The sequence below is a fragment of the Fopius arisanus genome, unplaced genomic scaffold (assembly GCF_000806365.1).
Source record: "Fopius arisanus strain USDA-PBARC FA_bdor unplaced genomic scaffold, ASM80636v1 scaffold00033, whole genome shotgun sequence".
Taxonomy (NCBI): Eukaryota; Metazoa; Arthropoda; class Insecta; order Hymenoptera; family Braconidae; genus Fopius; species Fopius arisanus.
Window position 1 is genome coordinate 720101 of NW_011887772.1, and position 12417 is coordinate 732517.

The following is a 12417-nucleotide window of genomic DNA, read 5'->3' on the forward strand; positions in this document are numbered from 1 at the left end:
CCCCTCCCCCCTCACCCCCCTAGACCACATCGAAATGCGTGCAATCGTGGGATGATGCACGACCAGGCGTTTCACTTTAATCACCGTTCATGATTTAAACTCTTTCCCTCGCACTCGGTTTTGAGATCGCTCGGCTATTCCCCTTCATCATTTACCCCCTTGTCGTATATGTGTACATGAGTGAGATTAGTTCAGTGGCAATAGCAACACAACATACATGAATTGTTGAACGGTGTTGGGCGCTTTATTCGGTGGTCAGAGCTGCTTCCGCATTCAATTATCAAATGTTCTCCCAAACTAGCCAACTGTATTTTATATCGTGTTACATTATCCCCAAAAATACAATCAACACTGAACTCGGACTCTTAATTAATTGCCCAGAGTGCAGTTGTGGTTTTGAAAATTTATTGAGTTTCCCCGGTCGAATGGATTTACGACTGCCATGACCTTCAGGAGACCTTGCCATGATCTCCAGAGCCTTCGGGCGACCTTCATAAGACTTCATAGGCCTCAATAAGACCTTCGTACGTGATCTTTTAGATTTTCTTTGGATTGTGACGGTAATGAGATAGAAATCGTAATTTTTGGTGGGTAATTATGATTTTTTAAATTGATTCAGTTTTTCGGTGGAATGGATTTGCGGCGTCCATCGTCTTCTGACCCGTCGCAGAACCTTCCGAAGACCTTCCCAAGGCCCCCAGAACCTTCACGTGACCTTCATAAGACCTCGTGGGCCTTAATAGGGCCTACGCATGCGATCTTAAAGAGATTTCATTTGGATTATGACGGGAATTAGATAGATATGATTTTCACAGACAATTATATAATTTTCAATCTTCACAGATTGAATGGATGAAAAGTAACTTCATCTTTAAACTCACACATGCTCAGTCAATAAATTAAAACCTTCCAGCAATATCATGGAATACATTGCGTCTATGTGCAATTTTTTCACTTCATTGTTAGGAAATGCATCGTCATGGTAACGTGGGGGGGGGGGGGGGGGGAAAGAGAGGGTGAAGTTGGCTTGCGCACTTGGTCTGGCAGTTTTCATTTCAACGTCCCCTGATGCTGGCGGGGGTGGAAAACAATACGAATTCATTCCGTCAACGTTTCACTCCGCGATGTATTCCTCAATGCACATTTCCATTTAAAAATAAAGAGTACGGAACAAAAAAAGATAACAAATAGGAACAGCAATATTCTCCCTGGGGTAACAATAGGTCTAGCACATTCAAGTGTCATCGTCTGCTTGTTGGTGGCTCACTCCTTGGACTGTAGTTTAAAGTTTAAAAGTATTTACTACGGGATATTACGACCTATTGAATCATCAGGTTGGTAATTTATATATTAACGTTTCACGATGTATTATTGGATATTGTTTATTGAGTTTGGGTTACAATAGTTCGGAGTTTTCATTGGTTTCGATGATGAAACAATGAGGAACTGCGGTTGTCCTGGAACTTTATTAATTATAAAATTTTTTTGTAACCGCAGGGGGAAGCATTTATTCACCGATAATACATTTTCTCATACTAATAAAAGCTATCGTTTTTTTTATTGCGTTTTTCTCATCAAGGCTGATTGAAATTGGTGAAATTGAAAATTCAATTTCAACTGCATAATTTTTCCGTCAATAATTATAAACAATAGATTATATAAAAATTCACTGTAGATCCATTGATTAAAACTGCCAATGAAATAAATAATCAGTTTATTTAAAAAATTGGGATGTAATTAGTAGATAAGGTATATAAATAATGGGATGTATTCGAGGGGTGGGGATAGAATATTTACGAATTCCAGACAGAGATTAAAAATATGTAATGATATCTATTTTTATTGGATAATAGAAAAATGCCGATTGATTTGTATTACTTCCCCCCGAGTCCACCTGTTCGTGCAGTTATACTACTGTCAAAAGCTTTGGGAATTCATCTGAATTTAAAAGTCATTGACGTAACCAAAGGCGAACAGCTGGATCCTGAATATCTCAAGGTAAATGTTTTGCTTCATTTTCTGCCTGAAAACAGTAGCTGCACTTGTTGATTCAGGATGTTTGATCTTTTTTTTTCAGATAAATCCACAGCATACGATACCAACCATTGACGACCATGGATTCATTCTATCGGAGAGGTAGGTCCTGTGGAAAAATTCGAGTGAAGAGAAAGATGGGAATTCCTGTAAAAATATGGTCAATGGATTTTCAGCCGGGCAATTATGGCGTATCTGGTGAATAAATACGCGAAAAATGATTCCCTCTATCCGAAGGATCCCAAGGAAAAGGGAATAGTCGATGAGAGGCTTTACTTTGATATATCTACCCTCTGGATGAGGCTCTTTAATGCTTATGTGGGTTCACGTCTAATTAATCAAATATTTACGGTCAGCTCGTGGGTTTATGGAAATTTTTAATTACTTGCAGGTTCCTGTCATTTTTGGAATGACTGATGAAGTCACTGAAGAAAGCATTCAGGGGATTGAGAGGGCTTTTGAGATATTGAATGCTTTTCTGGAGGGAAATGATTTTGTCGCAGGAGATCATCTGACCATCGCTGATTTTTCTATTGCCATCAGCACTCATTTCGCTGAGGTAAAACTCGGGAATTCAAATGTGAAAATTATTTCTCGAAGTTTTCCGGAAATATCTCCGAAACCGATGAAAATTACGAAATTTTTGTAATGACCTTTTCTGGAGCTCTCAATTAGATCTACGAAAAAGGTTCTTATAAAAATTTTCGTAGAGCCTTAGTTCGCGGAGTAGATCGAACTCTACGTAGAGAAAAAAATGTCATTTTGTCGGAGAAAAAATAGAATGGTTCTGGGCGTTCTCTCAAAATATCTCCAAAACTGCCGCGAATTCCCAAATTTCTGTAATGACCATTTCTGCAGCTCTCACTTAGATCTACAAAAAAGGTTCTCATAAAAATTTTCGTAGAGCCTTAGTTCCCGAAATAGATCGAACTCCGCGTAAAGAAAAAAATGTCCTTGTGTCAAGGTAAAAATCAATTGTTCTGGGAACTTGTAATTTACCCATTTAACAATCGGCAATCCTTGGGGCATGACCTTCCCCTCATTTCCGGACTATTTTCCTCGAAATAATAAAATCATTAAAAAATATTTGTAGATTTTAAAGCGATGGAGATAATTTGGCACTTGAATCTTGTGACCCATTGACTCAAATTCACTCTTTTCTCATTCTCTCTTTGATTGAATGACTTCGATCTACTTAACGGAATAAAAAAAATTTCAGATGCTTGGATTCGATATAGGGCGTTACGACAACGTTTCTGGATGGTACGAGCGTTGCAAGGACTGCCTGGAAAAGTATGGATTTGAAGAAGTAAATACTCCAGCCCTAGCACTTGGTGAATGGTATCGAGCGAATCTCAAAGAGGAATAACATTCCTTAAATATAAATTCACTCCTCCACCATAAAATGTTACATTACCCCAGTGCTTATTCAATTTGCCCGTTTACCTTTCAATTCATCCTTGCATTACCCTTAGAAATTTAATGATTCACTTGGAATATTCAACAGGGTAATCCCCATAGCACAACAAAATACTAAATATACTCTATCACCGCAATTTGCGTATCAATATTTTAATTTACTTAATCAATTATCAAATATTTATAAAGTGTATTATAAAAATTAACACGATGAATATTAATGATACTAGTGTACACAGAATTTGTGAAAGTTAATAAAAAGTAAATGGAAATGTTAAAAATATTTACTCAAGCTCGTTGGCTTTATTTTCCATCCACGTATTGATTTTTCAATTAATTTTCGTATCGCCTCGGGCCGTTAAAACTTCATGTTCCCAACAAAAACAGGAAATGTAATTCCGACATTTCTCCGAGCACCAATTCGTTCTCACATTATTCGAATATTAATTGCAGAAGATGGGGATGATATTTTGAAATTTACAGAGACACCACGAAATAAGTAATTAAAAATTGAACGGTATAGCAATAAAAAATTCCGGATGCTCATGTTAGAGTATCAACAATGCACTGGGGGTATTCTTTTATTTTATTTATTTATTTTTTTATTTTAATGAGGAATGAAGAGACAAAACCTGAAATATTGAGGAAGAGTGCGCAAAATGTGGATAAATAATGGAGAACTCCAGGAAAATCCAGGGGTATGTAAATAGAAATTTATTCCGCCTTGTCCCCGACAGAATTTTTCAAGGGAAGAAAAACAATTGTGGCCCTCTCGAGGTCTTCATAACCATGAATGTATTTATACCCTAGTTCTGCAAGTACTGAGGCTTCTTCATGTTCTATAGAACTAGACAGCAATGTCATGGCCAGAAATAGAAAGGGCGGTTTGTTATTTCCTGGTTGTTCTTCACTACCAAGTATGAATGGACTAGAATATTCTGTTTACCTCCCATCACATGCACCAGTTACATAATGGTATAAATTTCGTAATTATTGATGTGTTGGATAATAAAATGTCCCCATGGATAACTTTTTAAATACATGAGGTTGAGAAATTTATTTTCAGTCGGTGCAGAATTTTAATGTTCATCAATAACGAAAATGAAATCTATTAATTTTATTTCGATCAATCAAGTAATTAAATTAGTTTATAAAAGATAAGATGAATTATGGAAAATAGGGGTGGATTGGGAAAATGAAGAAGTAATATTTTCATTTTTGTATGAAATTTTTATTTTACTGGTAATCGGGGCAATCAATCGTCTCAATGATTCTTCAGAGAATTGATTCCAGGGGAATCCATGGGGACGGCAAAGTGAAATTGAAAATTTTTTGATGCACTCCACCAACTGCAGTACATCCCACTCGTGATATATGTTCGCACATATTTATTCCAGCTGCCAACGAACACACGTTAAAAATGTATCTCTAAATAAACCCTCTGATATACCGCTAACGTGAAATATGATGCATTTAAATGGGTACATTCTTCACTGAGTTATTTAATTCAAATGTGAACCGCTTCAACCAGCAATTCCTCAACAAAAATTCGAACAACTCGTGCAACAATTTTACTCCATCCAGGATGCAATTAAAATTCAAGACTCCCTGGAATTCGATCGACTAGCGAATACGAATACTTATTTTCGATTCTGCCGAGTCCCCGGTTTTTCGAAAAGAAATTGATGCGGATCAATTCGGATAAAGCAATTTGTGGAAAATTCATTTGAATCGAAACATCAATTTTTAAACTTAATGAATCATTTAACGTCTGACTGCTTTGATTCTCTGCACTGCAAAATTTATGACAGTTCATCAATTATTTTTCATTTTCCAATAATGATTAATCATCTAAATGATCCCGAATCATCCTGAAAGCGTACCCTAATACCCATTAATAAGGCACTTGGATAATGAATCATTAATTCAATTACAATATATCTACGATGAAATTATTGAAACGTCTCATGGAATAAGTGGAAATTATTCCAGAAAATTGACCCAATTGATTTTAGATATTTCAGTCACGAGAGACTTGATTACTATAATTGTTTAATTTCTTTTATATATTAAAAATGTTTAATTGGAAATTAGAATATGATTATGGTATGAGTGATCAGAATAAGTGGAAACTTTTGCGTGCGGTGAAATCCCTCGGAATTCAGTCGTCCTGAAGATTTTCCAAGAATCACCAAATACATCCGCATGTTGAAAGGGCCCAGAGAACATTCTTGATGTACGTGAAAAGCAGAGAAGCCAAGGGTGAAGATGTGGGTGGGAAATTCCGGGAAATTGATGCTGCGGGAGGGAGCAAATCGTTCGGTCGCTTTGGCGTTGTTTAGGCATTCGCCGTTATTCTTGAATGAAATTGAGGTGAACGGGATGCCTTCCTATCCGGTTTACCTACGCCGATATATCCACACGAGTTGTTTGAGAATCTCATAGACAACCAAAAAGCCAAACGAATAAAAATTTGATTTTACGTCACGTCATGACGTCACTCTCTGCACGTATAAAAAAATTTTTTCAGGAAAGTATCTCTTGACTGTCTACAATCGAATGATTTCTAATAATGATTCAGAATATCCCGGGTAAAAAAAAATTGTAATTGGAATATTTTTTTATTAATTTTCAAAAAATTTCGGGAAAACATTTCAGAAAATTTTTCTTTTGAAACGAAAAAAAATTGTATTTTTGGGAAATGCTTTGAACAATTTTTCAAAAATTTGTTTCGGAATTTTTTTTTTACCCGGGATAACAGGAGAAAATTACGATCAATCGATTTGAGTCGATATAAATCGATTGTCATTCGATTCTCATTCGAGATGCCCTTCGAGTGCAATTCGAGACTCTCGATGCTTCTCTTTATATATTAGGATAATTAAAATTAATTAGAAAATCGAGTAAAAAAAATTTCCAATGAATTCTGGCTCATCACTACGATATATCGATCGATAAATCGACAGTGGGCGTGGCGTGCGCGCGCATCCGTTCGGACATCCGTTGCACTTAAAATTCTGGCGATATCTGCAGAGAAAAAACTGCATGACATTTCCCATCGGCAATTCCGTGGCCCCAAGTCGAAGAAAATGCGGAAAAATATGGTATTACTGTGCGTATCGAACTGGTGGATGTATTTTACGAGTTTCCTAGCTCAATCGATCTTATCGGCAGAATGTAAACACACGGGACACGTGACTAATATCTAGGTACTCCTTAGAGTCACGCTACGACGCCAATATTTTCTACGTAACACCGAGAATTCCAGTCGCAGTGGAAATGAATTCTCCGAACGATAAAGTAGAGAATTTTCTCAAATCGCCCTCTTATTTTCCCGTTCGCCGTAAATTCTCCGCAGAAATATTTACATTCCTTCCCAAAAATCACTGAATCATCGCCTTTTAATCATGTCTAATGACCATTCAAGGCTGTCCTTCAATCCACAATCGACTTTCACCTACACCACCAGAATCACCACATTCCAACCAGCAATTACCTACCGTACTATAATTAAAATATGTCATTCGAATACCAAATCTAATTTGACGTTTCATATCTCTATTTTTCCCTCTACTAAATTCATGGGCGATCGTTTTTCTAGACCTCATTAATTTTCAATTCTCTCTCTTAAGTCAAGTTACATTATCGTTGAAAAAAATCGTTTTTGTTTGCTTAAAAAATTTATGTATTTATTTTATTCTTTTAAGAATATTTTAAGCCACTCCCCATTATGAGACTCCAAATATTTTATTGTGACATCACAGCGTAAATACCGTCAATTGTGCATATTAAATCATTGACTGAAGGTAAACCAAAAAAAAATTAACTTCTAGCTGCTGCCGCGCTCTTTGGTCTTCTTTTACGTTTTTCTCGAGACCACGTTGGAATGTGGTTTTTCAAACTGGTGGACACGATAACTCAAAAGCTAACCAACCGATTCCAATAAAATTTTTACCACATATTCTTTATAAAATTATCTATATAACTTTTTCCAGAGCTTTTTTCCATTGGTTGTTTCATTGTCAAGTTACAAATTTATTTAACTTATATTTATTTATTTATTTATATTACTTTATTGTACCTTCACAATTAATTATAAACTAAATTTTCTGTTTTTTTCTGAAACTTCGTTATTTTCTTCATAATTTTTTAATGTAGAAATCATGAATTGCGGATAACCTGAAAGTTTTTCCCCAGAGTTTTCCCTGAAAAGAGCCCAGTGTAAAAGTGTCCCCTAGACGACATCTTGTCTCCCAACATTAATCGTTTTCCCCCCAATCCCGTCACTTCTCCCAACCTGTCTGTCACGTGTTTTATTGTTCGTACTTGATGTCCCCCCCCCTCCCCCCACGGAAAAGCTCTATTTTCTCCAATTCCTTGATGTTTTATATCCGAGGGTTTTTCCACCCATTCGTCTCACCTCGTCCTTGTTTTCCTTATTCTTTTTATTTTTTTCTTCTCCGCCTTGTCATTGTTGAGCAATTTTCTGAATAGCTTTGGATTGCGAAACCGCTTAGCGATATGCCATCCAGGAAAATGGCGGAAGGACGAGGGAATGAGGTGGGTAATTGTTTGTCCTTGGATGCAATGCACACATATAATGCTGATCGACTAATGGATTCCGAGATGAGCCAACTCCATTTGCACATTTCAGTACTCGCTATATTATAATGTTAATGAGGAAAAATAATTGCTTATATTAGGGTCATAAAAGGGAATTTCATTCGCTCCAGAACGCTCTGCTGGCTGTGAATGAACAGAATCCATTACGAAAATGAGGGTGATTATCATAGTCTCAAAAATTATCCGAACGGTTCTTTAAATTTCAACTGCAATCTTTATTTCACAGCTGCACTGGGTTAATGAATTATATTGCTGGTTCATTATTAATTTGGAGAGACATTTAAAAGGACATGAAGACGAGAATTAATTTTTTTTTATTTAATTTATCTTTAATTTATTTAAATTTATAATCGAATATCTCCATTCGCTGTCAAATTACATTGAATTTCCAATAACATTCAAAATTTCATTGTTCTTTATTTTTATTCTCTTTTTATTTGACTCGGTTAAATTCCAGAGTGCATTTACCAGAGGAAAATCGGACTGACATTTTCCGTTTCATTTTTCCACAGATTTCCGAATTTTCAATACTAAAATGTTATGAATTTTCTGTGGGATTCAGATAATTTTTTTTTTAATAATACACTCTCCGGATTTTAAAGTGAATTGCATTAATTTTTCGGCGAGATATTTCCCTGCATTTTATCGACAATACAAAAATACCACAATAATCATAAAATCAATAGTTATGAATTGATGATAATTATATGACGGGAAATTTCCTGAATAATTGAATTTTAAATAGAGTTGAAATCCACAGGATTGGGAATTCGGAGCAATGGAAATGAGAAAATTTTCGATAGATAAATAAAATGAAGGGGTGGACTCCACCGAGGAATTCTCGATTTTTCAACAAAAGGCAATATCATTTTTTGATATTTCTCCCGTCTGTTGACACGCGTTCGTGTCGTTTGTTATCTCTCGGTGGCAGGAAATGTTTCCGTAGTCGCGGGAAAACCTCAGTGTGGACGGAAGAAGAAATACATGATGTGGGAATTATTCAGAAACTGTCACTTACGATATGTCACTCTGTTTTCCGGGGGTGAATGGAGATATCACACGGTCTCGCGAGATTGAATGGGTGGCAGGTGTCTCCGTTCGCGATTACTCGATTAATGATCCAGGAGACGAGACCCGAATGAATGTAATGTTTTCCCTCCATTTCCCTCCAGAAATTATTCGAAGTATTTTCAATAATTTATCTTACCTAAACAGGAAAATTCTAGAAGAACTGCGCGATTAATCCCTTAATTTATTCAAATTCGCAATCCAATCCGATCGTTTGGATATTTCATTATTTTTTTGTCTGCCCAAATCGCATTCAGTGTCACTCGACCAAATTCGAGAATGTCTCCAGAATTCCCCGGATTTTCTGTTAATTTCCCGGGAAAGTGGAACAGAAAATTGAAACTTCTATTTAATTTTCCCGCGAAAATCTGAATTTCAGGTGCCAAGACGTGGGGGATTCCCCGCCGAAAATTGAGACAAAATTTGAATCAATCTTCTTTGGCCGTGGAAAATGGCGGGAGATATTACAAAATTTATCGCGAATCTTCAGGTGATTTTTAATGAATAAATTATCTCTATAATAAATAAATTAGCCCTATCTCACCCTATGCATGCGGCTGTGGATCCTACACTGCACCGTCCACTCTCTTATAGAACATAGGATTGACATGGGAAACCATTGATAAAACCATGTCGGTACAGTCGATTTCTTTATTAGCAACCTCCCACTCATCGATGGCTGTTAAAAAATTCGATTCAACGGGGAATCGAACTCACTACTTTCAAAATACTAGGCTCGCACCTAGCCGCTGAGCTACCTACGTCAGTTCATGTCAATTTTAACGTATGAATTAGAACCATCCGCCATTGTTACCCATAAACTGAAATTAACATGGCGGGCTCTCTCGAGTTAACCATGCAATATTCAAAATGCGGTGAAAACTGAAGCAGCAAAACGTATGTAACGCCCAGTGGTCCCTCCTCATGCGTGAGCTCACATGTGTTTTCAGATTATATTATTCATATTTCCACTGACATCTCCGGAAGTCATGCAGATATTTTCATAAATTCAAATCCACTTCTTTCAGGGGAATTGCCGGTTCTGTTTTCCAATCCCATGATAATTCACCTCGCAGTTAACGGTTAGTGGTCATCTCTCGCCGCTTTTTCATTTTCTCATTTCGAAATTTTCCGTTATGTTACGCTCCGAATTTCGAAATATCACGTTTCATTGTTCTCTGTAATAAATTTCTTCTAAATTCAACCAAGACTAAATCCCCTTTTCAACAATTTAGTGGAAGCTCTTCAAAGCCGTCATTCCGCTGATTAATTCTGTTCCTTCCATGTGTAGATAATTCCCTATATGGATTACATATATACTCGACATATGACGGATATACTGTGGATATCGTATGTACATAATAATAATTATTAATAATTATTGCAAATCGTCAAAATGCTTGGAAATAATGATGAAGAATTTTCTAAATCCATTCGACCTTCTGGAAAATCAGAAATAAATTCATAAAAAATATCCCGTCAAATTGGACTAGTCATAAAAATCAAACAATGACTATCGAAATCTATAATGACGAGATCAGACAAATCACTTGATCATACTGATTATATCTCCATGAAAAACGCGAGTCATGCTCGTCATGGCGGTGAATGTACAGCAATGACATCATATCTCCTACTTCATTCTCCACATCTCAAGGTCTCTGGCTTAAAAAATTATTTATTTATCCCAAATAGTCAATTGAAATGACTCTCCGCGGTATTGAGCACCGAAATTTCATCCGGATGAAATAGCCATAGCGGATGAGCGGAAATAATAAAGTGAAACGAGTAAATTTACCCGACAATCTTCAAGTTTGTAACAAGTCACTTCACTTCATTTTGACAACAATCCCCACTGCTGGATGAGGTAACATTGTAGGTAGCACGAGTCAACTTAACCCGAGTGGCAACACTGCCATTTGCCGCTTATAAGGACGTGCCCAGTATAAGTTGGACCAGTAGTTGTCCCAGTATTCCTAGTGAACGTCCAACCTAGGGTTATTATTTTCGTCTCTCACGGTGATATTACAACTGGAGTGTTAGATAAAAATAATAAGGTGTGGTCTTTATTTCAGTCGTGCACGTGGGATTATAGTCTGGCATTATCTTATATTTTTATACGACAGGGCAACCCGGGAATTCTTCACTCATTTTAATTTCACGTAATTCCCTGGTTTATGGTTTGCGCGATGCTGGTACTGCGATACATATGATAAGAGATACTCGACATGTCCATTACACTTATTTGGGTAGCAATGGATGGGGATAATTAACGTGGAATTACTGCGATATTATTCCTGGAATATTCGAACGGAACCGCAACCAATGGATAATTTAATTATTCTGAGTTGATCAGAATTTTTGTGGTATTGATTTTTTAAATTTGCAATTCAACAATTCTCCCGTCGTTTTTTTAGAGATTCTATTCAGATATTCTCCCTGGATTGTTTTTTTAAACCCAAAACTATCTCGACGAACAGTTGAGAGAGATGACTGAATTTTTAATCGAGAGATTATTCAATCAACGTGAATATAATTCTCCGAAGAGGGATTATTATCGACGGGATATACTGGCGATCAGAAGTCCGGTAACTCGGAAGCCAAGAGAGTACTTCAAGTCATATAAAATCCATGGCTGATGAATTGAAAATGATGGGGAATTAAGGGAGTCTCTCGTAATCCTCTTTGAATCGACATACACCTGACGAAGCCATCAAATAATTGTCTCCCTTCCGTGGGAAATCTTTTCCCTCTGTAATTTTCCATTTGTCCATCATTCAATTTCCATAAAAAATTTCATGAAATATCCCCCCCGATGAAATATTCCAGACAAGCACCCATGTCAATGCAAATGGGATTGCAAGTAATTCATGCGTAAGCCCAGCCAAATCATAATACCGCATTACTTCATGGTGATAATGAAATGTGAATTTCAATATTCCAGTAAAGACGGGGTGATAATCAACCCTGATGTTCACTCAGATTAATGAACAGCGTGGGATTACACGTTTTGATTGGATACTAATAATTTGTATTTGATTATTATCCAGTCGCAAATATCGAACACTTTCATGCCACAATTATCTGACAATGTTAATTATTTACAGAATGACTATTGATCTGTATTACGTACCCGGGAGTGCACCATGCAGAGCTGTGAGGCTAGCGGCTGCTGCTGTTGGTGTCAATTTGAATCTCAAATTAACGGATTTGATGGGTGGAGAACATCTTAAACCTGAATTTATCAAGGTGAATAATTATTTCAATTAATTA

The 12417-nt window shown here is 36.6% G+C and overlaps 1 protein-coding gene across 1 annotated transcript in view; it reads left to right on the forward strand.

The window, feature by feature from the left end:
• The first annotated feature begins 1065 nt into the window (after positions 1-1065).
• The window catches only part of LOC105265981 (uncharacterized), a 13413-nt gene continuing 2061 nt past the window's right edge, over positions 1066-12417 (forward strand). The window contains exons 1-7 of the mRNA XM_011303842.1: positions 1066-1334; positions 1854-1998; positions 2078-2136; positions 2211-2352; positions 2426-2593; positions 3254-3402; positions 12195-12393. Coding sequence (XP_011302144.1) covers positions 1858-1998; positions 2078-2136; positions 2211-2352; positions 2426-2593; positions 3254-3402; positions 12195-12393 — 858 coding nt within the window. The 5' untranslated portion in view covers positions 1066-1334; positions 1854-1857. The remainder of the gene's footprint in view (positions 1335-1853; positions 1999-2077; positions 2137-2210; positions 2353-2425; positions 2594-3253; positions 3403-12194; positions 12394-12417) is intronic.